Source organism: Zonotrichia albicollis, chromosome 34 (assembly GCF_047830755.1).
Source record: "Zonotrichia albicollis isolate bZonAlb1 chromosome 34, bZonAlb1.hap1, whole genome shotgun sequence".
Taxonomy (NCBI): Eukaryota; Metazoa; Chordata; class Aves; order Passeriformes; family Passerellidae; genus Zonotrichia; species Zonotrichia albicollis.
The window spans coordinates 2,322,772-2,335,793 of record NC_133852.1 but is presented as its reverse complement, the minus strand read 5'-3'; the positions used below and the strand labels follow the sequence as shown (position 1 = coordinate 2,335,793).

The 13,022-nt window shown below is 53.0% G+C and overlaps 1 protein-coding gene across 1 annotated transcript; it reads left to right on the top strand.

Annotated features, from left to right (window-relative positions):
• Window positions 1-883: 883 nt before the first annotated feature.
• On the top strand, window positions 884-8,927 carry LOC141726312 (uncharacterized). Its single transcript, XM_074531063.1, has 3 exons — window positions 884-1,078; window positions 3,970-4,048; window positions 4,201-8,927. The coding sequence occupies exons 1-3, from the start codon at window positions 899-901 to the stop codon at window positions 4,956-4,958; spliced, it is 1,017 nt and encodes a 338-aa protein (XP_074387164.1). The 5' UTR covers window positions 884-898; the 3' UTR covers window positions 4,959-8,927.
• Window positions 8,928-13,022: the final 4,095 nt, after the last annotated feature.

The window sequence follows — 13,022 nt, the reverse complement described above, 5'->3', positions numbered from 1 at the left end:
CACTTTGACCCCAGTATGATCCCAGTAAGCTCCAGTTTGATCCCAGTCACATGGCAGCCCTCCCAGTGTGGTCCCAGTTGCTTCCAATTTCTCCCAGTATGGTCCCAGCTGCCTCCAGCATGGCTTCAGTTGCTTTCTAGATCAACCCAGTCATTCCCAGTATGATGCCATTTGCGCCCAGCGTGCTCCCAGTTGCTCCCAGTCAGGCCCAGTATGGAGGATGATGTGCAGGTTGTGTTCCCAGTCGCTCTCAGATACTCCCAGTATTAGTCCAGGCCCTCCTAGTATGATCCAAAGATGAGCCCAGTGTGCTCCCAGTCCCTGCCAGTATGAACCAGTTGTGCTCCACATGGTTCCAGTTGCTCTCTTTCACACTCACTTTTGTTACAGTCACTCCCAGTATCTCCCAGTGTAGCCCAGTTCACCCCAGCATGTTCTCAGCCACTCCCAGTTGGGTTTTTGGGGGGATGTTTGGAGAATGAAGCAGTCCAAGGCTGAGCGGAAAAGGCCCCTCGGGGGACATCGGGGGGTGCCGGTGGCGGCTGCCGGCAGAGGCAGCCTGGAGGAGCAGAGCCCTGTGTCCCCCAGGAGCCCAAAGTGGGGAGCCCAGAGAGGGGGGAGCGCCGCCATTGGCGGGAGCCTCAAGAGCCTGGAGAGGGGCAGGGGGGACTCCTTGGAGCCGCTGCAGCCCCGAGCAGAGAATGAGGGGAGAAGGGAGCCCGGGAGCCCAAAGAGCCCCGGCATCCCGAAATGGGGAGAGCCAAGAGGGGGGAGCTTTTGGCATTGCTGGGACTGCCAGCAGCCTGGGCAGGGCGGGCACCGACGAGAAGGGGGAGCCCCAGTCCAAGTGTGACCCCAGCAGATGGGACAGGGGGGAACCTCCCCCGGCACCTGCGGGATGGGGGGCGATGCTCCCGGGGTCCGGAGTTCAGGCAGCGCCGGAGCCGATCGATTCTCGCCGTCGTGTGCTCCCACAGCTTCCTGCTGCCGCTCCGCCTCTTCCTCCCTCCCTCCTCCTCCTCCCCCGGTCCCGGAGCCCTCGCAGCCGGCGGGAGGAGCGGGGATGCAGCCGGGCCAGGTCGGAACGGAGCGAGGGGTGGGGGGGATGGCAGCAGTGGGAGTGACTGGGCTGTACTGGGATCATCCTGGGAGCAGCTCCCGGGTGACTGAGTTCTACTGGGACTGTACTGGGATCACACTGGGAGTGAGGAGGAGCAGCGCGATGGCTCCAGCGCTGGGGCTGGGGGCGCTCCTGGGGCCCCGGGGGGCGGCGAGAGGTGAGGGGGACCCCCGGCACCGGGACTGTCTGATCGCCCATCCCGGAGCACCGGGGGGGCCCTGAACCCCCATTCCTGGGCAGGGGATCCACCCTGCACCTCCTTATCCGACACCAGTGACACCCGCACCCCCTTCCCGGCCATCCCGCCTCTCCCAGCCCCCAGAGCCCCCTTTTCCTTCCCCCAGAGACCCCCTGGACCCCAATTCCTGCCTTTCCCATTCCCCACCCCCTCCTCCACACCGAGGACACCCGAGACCCCTATTCCCAGCCATCCCGGGTTTTCCCACCTTTTGCTGGGAGTGGGGAACACTGGGGACCCTTGGAGCTCCCTTTCCTGCATTCAGGAACCCCCTTAGCCCAGCCCGTCCCCCCTCTGCCCACCGCAGCCTCCCCTTTTCTCAGTCCTGGAACCCCCAAACCCCGTTCCCTGCTCTCCCAGCTCTCCCTTTGGTTCCCCCGTGCCCCCCAGCCCCCAAATCTCGGTGTCCCCCCAGTTCTCCTGTCCCTGCGTTCCCTGCCTGTGGCGCTGTCGGAGCCCAGCCCGGGGTTCCCCCGGTTGGTATCCGTGGGGTCCCTGGCTGGGATCCCCTTCCAGCGGGATCTCGGCACAGCCAGAGCCGGCACCACGAGCGGCACTGGCACGGGGCCACCGGGGAGCTGCCGCTGCTGCAGCTGCATCCTGCCATTCCCAGTTGCTCCCAGTTCCTCCCAGTGGCTGGGCAGTCAGCTCCCAGCATGCGCCTGGCAGCTCCCAGCACCCCCCATACAGGGACCAATCACACCCCCTACAGTCCCAGTCTGATTGTAGCTACTCCCAGTATGATCCCCGTGACTCCCAGTATAATCCCAGTCACTCCCAGTATGATGCAAGTGGCCCCCAGTGTGATCCCAGTTGCTCCCTGTCAATGCCAGCAGTGACTTCTACTCTCTCCCAGTATATCCCGGTTACCCCCAGCATGCTCCCAGTCACTCCCACTTCCCCCCACTTGCTTTCAGCATGATTGCAGTTGCTGACAGCCACTGCCAGTCAATCCCAGTGTGATTCCAGTCACTCTCAGTGTGATCCCAGTGTCACCCAGCATGGACCCAGCTACTGCCACTGTCATCCCAGTATGATCCCTGTTGCCTCCAGCATAATTCAAATTGTTCCCAATTCCTCCCAGTATGATCTCAGTTGTGCCTAGAATAGTCCCAGTCCCTCTCAGCATCGTTCCACTCACTCCCAGTTGCCCCCAGCATGGTCCCAGCTGTTCCCAGTGTGTTTCCAGCCCCCCCCAGTGTGGTCACAGACATTCCCTGCATATCCCAGTGTGCCTAGTACAGTTCTAGTTAGCTCAGAATGATCCCAGTCTTTCCCAGTTCCTCCCAGTTGCCTCCAGCATGATCCCAGTTTCTGGCAGTTGCCCAAAGTGTGATCCCAGTGGCTCCCAGGATGACCCCAGCAGGAGCAGTAGTCACTCCCAGTATGGTTCCAGTCACCCCCAGTATGACCCCAGTCAGTCCCAGATACTCCCAGTGTTATTGCAGTCATGCTCAGAGTGACTCCCTGGCACTCCCAGTGTGGGCCCAGTTGCTTCCAGGCACTTCCAGTATGGTTCTAGTCAGAGCCAGCACCTTCCCAGTCACTCCCAGTATGATCCCAGCCATTTCCCATAGGATCCCAGTATGATCCCAGCATGGGCACAGCTGCTCCCATGACCATCCAGTAGGGTTCCAGTTACTCCCATTTACCCCCAGGGTGATTTCAGTCTCTCCCAGTATATCCCAGTTACTCCCAGCATGTTCCCAGTCACTCCCAGTTGTCCTGAGTTGCTTCCAGCCTGATGCCAGTTGCTGACAGCCACTCCCAGTCACCCTCAGTGCATTCCCAGTTGCTGCCTGTATGATCCAGTATGATGCCAGTGACTCCCAGCATTGGCCAGCTTCTCCTCCTGTCATCCCAGTAGGATCCCAGTAGCCCCCAGCACGGTTCCAGTCAATCTCTGTTCCTCTCAGTGTGATCCCAGTTGTCCCTAGAATGGTGCCAACCAATCCATAGATGATCCCAGTCCCTGCCAGCGTGGTCCCAGTCATGCCCAGTTATCCCCAGTGTACATCCAGTCATTCCCACTCGCTCCCAATTGCCCCCAGAATGAGGTCCCAGTTCTTCCCAGCATGGTCCCACCTGTTCCCAGTGTGGTTCCAGTCACCTGAGTATGGTTAACAGACACTCCTGGTATATCCCAGTGTCCCTCAGCATGCTCACAGTTATTCTCAGTCGTTCCTAGTTCCCCCAGTACAAACCAGTCCCTGGCAGGGGGGACTCCTTGGATCCCCTGCAGCCCAAAGCAGAGAATGAGGGGAGTAGGGACCCCAGGAGCCCAAAACTCCAATCATCCCAGATGATGGAGAGATGGAAAAGGGAGGAATTGTTGTTTTTTGGATTCGTGGGACTCCCAGCAGATTGGGGACCGTAGGGACTGAGTAGATGGGAGACCCCCCAATGCAAGTGTGCCCCCAAGCAGCTGGGATAGGGAGAACACCCAAACGCTAAAGGGGAGAGACCACAGAGACAGAACACCTGGGAGTCAATTTCAGTGCTAAATCTTGCTGTTTGTGATGTTTTTATGCCTGATGACTTCTAGAGATGGACTTGGGCAGAAGGACCTTGAAACTCTGTGTGCTCATCCCCTGTTTTCCATGCAAACCAGGATTTCCCATTCCCAACCCTTGGCTGGATGGAGGAGGAGGCTGCAAGGAAGAGCAAGATGCCCCAGGACACTGAGGCAGGTGAGGAGGAAGTCAGTGCCCCTTTCCCCCTGTGCTGCTCCATCTCCCAGCCCAGCACGGCCCCGGCTGCAGCTCAGCCCTGGGGGGATCTCCTTGCCCTTGCCTATGGCACGGAGGCAAATCCCATCCTGTCCTTGTCCTTCCTCCCCCAGAGCAGGAGCTGAGCATGGAGAGCAGGGAGGACAGATCTCCAGGGCAGCAGAACCTCATGGAAGAGGCCGTTTTGAGTGACTCCCTGGTGCAGGAATCCCTTGGGGAGGAAAAGCCCCAGAGATCCCCCAGGAGGAAGGGCTGCAAACCCAGCCCAGGGTGCTCTGTGGAGGAAAGAGCCAGCCTGGGCCAGGAAGGTGGACAGAGCTTCAGCCAGAGCTCAGAGCTGGTGCTCCATGAGCAGCTCGATGATGGGGAGAAGCCCCACAAGTGCCTGGAGTGTGGGAAGGGCTTCAGCTGGAGGTCCCGCCTGCTCCGCCACCAGATGATCCACACTGGGGAGAAGCCCTACGAGTGTCCTGAGTGTGGGAAGGGCTTCAGAGACAGCCCCCAGCTCACCATCCACCATCGCATCCACACCGGCGAGCGGCCCTACGAGTGTTGGGAGTGTGGCCAGAACTTCCTCCGGAGCTCCCACCTGTCCGCCCACCAGAAGATCCACACAGGGGAGAGGCCCTACGAGTGTTCTGAGTGTGGGAAATCGTTTCCAACCAGCTCCCTTCTCCTCACCCACCAGCGGATTCACACCGAGGAGAGGCCCTTCCGCTGCCCCATCTGCAGGAAGGGCTTCAAGCACAACTCCCACCTCACCAGGCACCGGCGCATCCACACCGGGGAGAGGCCCTACGAGTGCCCGGAGTGTGGGAAGAGGTTCAGGACCAGCTCAGTCTTGAATCAACACCAGTGGAGGCACCGCTAAGGGAAGCCCTGCAAGTGCCCCAGCTGCAGGAGGAGCTTCATGCATTGCTCCAACTCCATCCTCAATCAGAGAACCCTCATTGCAGAGAGCCCTGGTGTCCCACATTCCAAATAATCCAAGCTGGAAAAGCCCTGGTGATCCACATTCCCAATTATCCAAGTTGGGAAGACGCCTGGCTGGTGGTCTCCACATCATCCTGGATCCCTGTAGGCACCTGACTCAATGCTGGGGCAGGAACATCCATTGGGTCTCAGCTCCATACTGGAAACTCCTTGGGAAGAGCTGATTTTTTACCTTGTCTTGGTTTGAAAGCCAGGTGTCTGCTAAGGAAGGCAGGAGCCCTCCTTGGAATGGAAAATGTAAACCCCCTCCCTCTGAATTATTAGAATCATGAAATTAAGGGCTCTCAGGCAAAGATATGGGAATAGGAATAACAGTTCTTTAGTGGTGTGTATAATAAAGCAAACAAAGAACAACAACTACAGCATTGAGAGAGGCTCTGCTGCACAAACCCACAGGGGTGGGTTGGATGGTCCAGGTGCCCCAGCAGGGCTTGGGGAGCACCAGGCTGAGCTGGCAAGATGTGTCAGCAGGCAGGGGGTGTGGGGTGTGAAAAACACATTCAGTCTCCTGTGAAAAATCTAAAAATTTCATAAAGGACAATAGGAAACAAGGACCATAGAGCAAAGGTAATTCCAGCCAGGTGCATCTTGGCACTCAGCTGGGGATGCCCCTAAATACCTTCTGCCTTACACCAACCTTTTGTATATTTATAGACCCTTATACATAGTAAACATTTCCCCAAGCTAGTTTACATGTTCCAAGAACTCCTTAGCATATCTCCTCCTTGGATCTGCCTTTTTAGAGCATGAGTATTCCTGCCTTGTGGTTTTAGTCCTTTTTTTATCATCTTCATTTTGGCCCCAGTCCACACTGCCTTCAGACAGTGGTTGGCAGATCTGTACAGGTTATCTTCATCCTGTGTTCATTGTGTTAGGAAAATTAATCCACAAACATCAGAGATTTATGTCCAGAAAGGAGACAGAGGAGTCCTTTTACTTATTCAAATAAAGGGAGAGGCGATGGGGCGTCCCCCTGGGATCTCTCAAAATTTTGGAGGACACAGTTTCCTTTTTATCCCAGTTTCCCAGCTGTATTTTCCTTCTGTCTTTCCCCACTGGCTGAGGTACTTGGGAGGTACAGACCTCAAAACACCTGATACCAAAGATTTCCCTCTAACGTATAACCCTCCCTTTTAATTTTTAATTGTTATGGAATTTAGGTGTTTCCCCCATTGTTTCTTCCATCTTTCAATGTCTAATTTCATTTATCAGCAACCTAAAGTTTCTATGTAAAGAAAAATATCTTTTCCCATTAATTAGTGGAATCTTTCCCATTGTTTCTTTTATCTCCCAGTGCTAGTTTTATCTACTAACAGACCCACAGCTGGTTTGTAAAGACAAATCTGCTGTTCCTCTCAATTGGATGTTATCCCAACCAAAGCAGGCATTTTAGCACAAGCATAATTATATCAGCTATTTCACTACTATGTCTAACCTTAATTAACAACAGAAATAGAAACTATATAGCAAAGTTATTTTAACACCACAGATATAAAATCCATTTTTACATTTGTGAAAAGCCACTATTATAATATGTATCTATAACAGTGGCTGCAGGGCAGGGAGAGCCGAGCTCAGGGTCCCAGGCAGATGGGGATGGGTCCCTCTTCTATGGAGGTGGGTGTTAATAAGTGTGAAAAACACCAATCACTTGTTTTTAAAATTTTACAAGTTTAATAGTAATAAAATGGTTATAAAAATAGTAATATAATTAGAGTAATAACAATGTTGACAATTTGAATTAGGACAATATGAGACAATAGAGACAAAGAGTTACAGATGTCCGGGTACCTTTTTCTGGGCAGCACAAGCCCAAAAAAGGACACCCGTTAACAAAGGATTAACCATTAAAAAGAATAGCCTGTTGCATATTCATACACATCATACATGATGCATAAATTCCATTCAAACACAGGATTCTGTCTGGTCAGTGCCACCTTCTTCCCCTGAATCCTAAGGGTGCCTTGGAGGTGGGAAGAAGTTGCTTCTGATAAGAGGGCAATAAATTCTTTTTCTCTGAAAGATTCAGGTGTCCTGTGGCTATCTCTCTGTGAGTCCTTTCTTTAAAAAGAGTATCCTACATAGCATCGTTTGTATTTTAACATTTTTTATAACCTAAAACTATATTTAACACAGTACTTAAGAGAATTAATACAGCATTACTTTCTAACACAACACATATAATATTCATTTTAATATTTGTGAAAAGCCAATCATAAGATACATGCATTTTTCGCAATAAGGTCCCAGTGCAGTCTCACAGCAGAGGCTCACCCTGATTTGCTGAAAAAAACCCTGCAATTTGTAGAAGCTGTAAAGCCAGTATGATTGATTTCAATGCTGCCCTAAGGACATGGGCACCCCCAAAAATTTCCAAGTCTATTTTACCTCTTAACTTGTTGCATATGCATAAAAGACATGTGCATATGAGAGGAATGAGGGATTTGTCTTTACAAACCAGCTGTGGGTCTGCTGCTAGATAAAACCAGCACTGAGAGATAAAAGAAGCAATGGGAAGGATTCCAATCATTGATGAATGGAAAAAGATATTTGCTTTTACAAATAAACTTTAGGGTTGCTGATAAATGAAATTGTACGTTGAAAGATAAAGAAACAATGGGGGAAAACCTAAATTCCATAAGAATTGAAAATTAAAAGGGAGGGCTATGCATCAGAGGGGAATCTCTGATATCAGATGTTTTGGGAAGTCTGTACCTCTCAAGTACCTCAGCCACTGGGGAAAGAGAGAAGGGAAATTGGGGTAAAAAGGAGGCTGCATCCTCCAAAAATTGGAGAGACCCCAGGGAAATGCCCCGTGGCCTCTCCCTTTATTCAAATAAAGTCAAAGGCCTCCTCTGTGTCCTTTTTGGACATAAACCTCTGATGTTTGTGGATTCATTTTCCTGGCACACGTGTATTAAACTGTCTTATAAATTCTATGAGCCTGCCAGTTGTTCAGTCACATAGTTGTAACCCAGATCCAGTTTTTCCATCTGCTTCAGCCCCAGGGTCGGTGGGTGCCCCCTCTCCTTATCTCTCTTCAGCTTGGATGTTTGCATTCCTTTCTAGGTAGCCTTGAATCTCCTTTGTTTTCTCTGCAGGCTTTTTTGGGAGCACACAAGTTAACAGACTACAGGAGATTAAACAGCAGACTTCAGCTAAATCTAAAATTGGTTTCTACCCTGAGTTAAATTTCTAACCCACAGCTGGAGAAGCAGCTCTGGGCTGGGCTGGGGAGAAACTCCCAAATAAGAGAAGTGCAGCCAGGTGCCCTCGTCCCTGAGCTTGATCACATCTTTTGTTTTCTGAAGTATCCAGTTGTTAGTGTTTCCTAGCAATTCTCTAAGTAAAAAGGAACAAAAGGACCCCCCAACATACCTTTGCTCCCTAAAAATTCTGCTCTGTCCAATCGTTTCTTCTGGTGGCATTGAGCATAGCTGGATGATCCTTGGAGGTTTTTCTAACCTAAATAATTTCCATCTTTATCCCATCAAAACACCCAGAATTGAGGTAAAATAAAGAAATTAAAGAAAGAGATCTAAAGCTGCACCACTTCACTGGGATTTGGAGGTGAATTTGGGGTTCAGAGGAATATCCAGGAGGATGAGGGTCTTGTAGGGCTGTGGGGCCACAGTCTCGTAGCTGTGCTGGCAGAGTTTGTCCCCCTGAGCCCGTCTGTTCTCCAGGAATTCTGGTTCTGTCCCAGTCCCTGGCCTGGCTCTCCCTGTTTGGGGTGTCCCCCCAAAGTGCCCAAATCGCTGCTGAAGTGCCTGGGCTGCTCCTGGCTGGGGATGTTCCTGCCCACCAACCTCTCCTGGTCAGTGCCAGGGGGGTGGGAGGGGGTTTGGGGGGTCCTGGGGGAATGGGGAGAGGCTTCTGTGGCTCTTGGGGTGTTTGTGGTGCTGGGAGGGGTTTGGGGTCCTGGCTGGGCTGTGTGGCTTGGAGAGAACTTGGGTGGGTTTTGGGGCAGATGGGAAGGGGTTTGGTGGCTCTTGGGGCCTTTTACATTGCAGGGAGTGTCACGCACATATTTTCTAAAAAATCCTTTCGCTAGGATTTTTCTCCTGAGGAGCTGAGAAGCCTCAGAAAAGAAATGTAAACAATAACTCTGTGATGGCTGTGGAATGTGGTCTGGAGATGGTTTATCAACAGGTGCATCTTTGATTGGTCTCATGTGGTTGTTTTTAATTAATGACCAATCATAGGTCCAGCTGTGTCAGGACTCTGAGGAGGCACAAGATTTTATTCCTTTCTTTGCTAGCCTTCTGATGTCTCCTTTCTCTTTCTTTAGTGTAGTTCTAATTTATCATTTTCTTATAATATATATCATAAAATAATAAATCAGCCTTCTGAAACACGGAGTCAAGATTCTCATCTCTTCCCTCGTCCTGGGCACCCTCAAACACCAGCACACAGGGAGTGCTTTGGGGGAGTCCAGGCCAGGAGCTGTGGGGTGGTTTGGGGGTCTGGGAGGGGTTTTAGGGCAGATGTGACCCCCCAAAGCAGCCACCACACCCCATCCCCAAGATGCTGCCAGGGCTCTGTGGCTCCATGTTGGGGTTCATCCTCCTGGTGCTGCAGCAGAAGGTGAGGGGGGTCCCCAGGGGCTGTGTGTCCCCCCCATGCCGGTGTCACCCCCTTGTCCCTCCCCACAGGGCTCCTGCCCCAGCTCCTGCTCCCCAGAGGGAATTTGGGGAGGAGACAGAGGGGGTGCACAGCCCCCACCAGGGGATGACCCCAGCCCAGCCCCTTTGCTCAGCACCAGGCTGGGCTCAGGGCCGATGGGAAGCAGATCCTGCAGCTGGGACAGTGTCGCTGTGATGTTTTCTGAAAAATCCTTTCGTCAGGATTTCTCCTGGGAAGAAGTTGAGAAGCCTCAGAGAAAAATGTAAATAATAATTATCTGATTGCTTCTCCTCCTCCTCCTGCCCCTCCTCCTCCTGCCGTGCTCTCAGCTGCAGCAAGGGCGCCCTCAGGGCAGCCCAGGCCGGGCCTGGTCCTTCCATGCGGACAGGGCCAGGCCGCCCTGGCGCCGCAGCCCCTGAGCTCCCGCAGCAGCAGCAGCAGCGGAGCCATCGCGGCCCGGCCCAGGGGCCCTGGCGGGGACACAATGGCCGCAGTGGGGCAGCCGCTGTGCTGGCTGGGGCTCGCAGTCTCAGGGCAGCCGAGACATCGCCACAGCCTGGCCATTACCACAGCCCGGCCATTACCACAGCACCAGAGAGTGCAACAACCCGGCCATCGCCACAGCCTGGCCATTACCACAGCCTCGGACAGTGCCACAACCCTGGACAGTGTCACAGCCCGACCAGTGTCACAGCCCCAGCCAGCCCTGCTCTGCCAGGGCCACAGCCCCGGCCAGCACCACAGTCCCGGCCATTGCCACAGCCCCAGAGAGTGCCACAGGCCGGCCAGCACCACAGTCCCGGCCATTGCCACAGCCCCAGAGAGTGCCACAGGCCGGCCAGCACCACAGCCTCGGCCAGCACCACATCATCGGACAGCACCACAGCCCGGCCATTATCATAGCCCTGCCATAACCACAGCCCCAGAGAGGGTCACAGCCCCGGACAGTGCCATAGCCCTGGACGTGCCACAGCCCGGCCTTTGCCACAGCCCCAGAGAGGGTCACAGCCCCAGACAGCGCCACAGCCGCAGACAGTGCCACACCCTGGCCATCGCCACAGCCCGGGCCAGTGTCATAGCCCTGGCCAGTGCCACAGCCCGGCCATTACCACAGCCCGGCCAGCCCTGCCTGGCCATCGCCACAGCCTGGCCAGCACCACAGCCCCAGACAGTGCCACAGGTTGGCCATTGCCACAGCCTCAGACGGTGCCACAGCCCTGGACAGAGCCACAGCCTGGCCATTACCACAGCCCCAGAGAGTGCCACAGCCCGGCCAGTGTCACATTCCCAGCCATTGCCACAGCCTGGCCATCGCCACAGCCCTAGTCAGCCCTGCCGGCCATTGCTATTGCCCAGCCAGGCCTGCCCGGCACTCGCCACCAACAGGGCCCTGCCCGGCCCTTCACCCGCCCCACACCAGGACGCCCAGGTGGCCAAGGCAGCCAGCAGCAGCCCAGACCCAGAGCCTGCAGCCACGGGCACGTCCAGCTGCTCCTCACAGTGCCCAGCGGGGCACACGGACATGTGTCCCCACCCTGGGCTGCTCCTGTGCTCCTGCAGCCCTGCTCAGCTCCTTCTTCCCTGACACAAAATCCTCTCGGGCAGCTTCCCTGGAGCCCTCTGGGGCTGCCACCCGGGATCTCAGCTCCTTCCATCTCTGTGTCCAAGACTCCAGGTGGTGCCTACCTGGGAGATCCAGGAAGATGCAGGTTCAATGGAAAAGTAAAAATTCATCAAGGTCAGCTTCCCTGGAGCAATCTGGGGCTGCCAGACATTTTTGCCATCCTGAAATTGGAGGTCAAGACTGTGGGACACTCCTTGGAACAGTCTCAGGTAGATCACACAAGATACAACTTCAGCAAAAAGACAAAAATCTCCTCAGATACCTGCCTTGGAGACGTCCGGGGCAGCTGCCTGGGATATCAAGTGCCTAAACCTGAGAGGAAAAGATTCTGAGAGATGCCAGGAGGAGTCTCCAGTGCACCCTGGCATAGAGAAATGCTTTCAAAGGAGCAAAATCATCTTGGGAATCTTCCCTGTAAGAATCTTGGGTTGCCACCCAGGATCTCAGCTCCTTCCACCTCTGTGTGTCAAAGACTCCAGGAGATGCCTGGGAGGAACCTCAGGGAGATCCTGAAAGATGCAGGTTCACTGCAAAAGCAAAAACTGATCAAGGTCAGCTTCCCTGGAGCAACTGGGGGCTGTCAGACAGGATTTCTTGTCCTGGAACTGGAGGTTAAGATTCTGAGAGATGCCTGGTAATATTGTCGGGTAGATTCACAAAGATCCAATTTAAAAGAGAAAAAGAGGAAAAGACAAAAATCTCCTCAGGTACCTGCCTTGGAGCAGTCTGGGGCTGCTGCCTGGGATATCAAGTGCCTAAACCAGTGACAAGACTCTGGCAGATGCCAGGAGGAGTCTCCGGTGCACCCTGGCATAGAGAAATGCTTCCAAATGAGCAAAACCATCTTGGAAACCTTTCCTGGAGGAACCTGGGGCTGTCTCTTGGGAGCTCTGCTTCCTCGAGGAGGTGTGAAGATGCTGGGACATACCTGGGAGCAGCCACAAGTGGATTCTAGAGTGAAAACTCCAAAGGAGAACAAACATACTGAGAACCTTTCCTGGAAGACTGTGGGCCTGTGGTTATCAAATCAGGTCACAAAATGAGAGATCAAAAGACTCCAGGAGAATCCTGGGAGGAATCTCAGGTGAATCCAGGAGAATAACATTTCCCATAAGAGGGTAGAAATCATCTGAGGCAGCTCATGGACAAGGACATCTCCAACCAGAGAGAGCTGCTCAAAGCCCCCTCCAACATTGCTCTGGATCTTCCCAAGGATGGGCGCCCAACACCTCCCAGGGCAGCCTGTTCCTCACTTTCACCACCAGATTTTTTGTAAAAAATCTCTGCCTCATGCTGGGGTCTCCTGGATGACTGGGAGGAGCAGCAGGCCAGAGGAGTTCATGGAAGGGATATAATATAATATAATATAATATAATATAATATAATATAATATAATATAATATAATATAATATAATATAATATAATATAATATAATATAATATAATATAATATAATATAATATAATATAATATAATATAATATAATATAATATAATATAATATAATATAATATAATATAATCAGCCTTCTGAGAACATGGAGTGAAATTCTCATCTCTCACCTTGCCCTGGGAACCTCACAACACCACAGACTCCCTGCTGGGAAGGATGAAAGTTGGACAAGAAACTCTCACACATGTGCATGCTTGGCAGAAAGATCTCTGAATGTAGAACCTGAGAACGGAATAGAGAT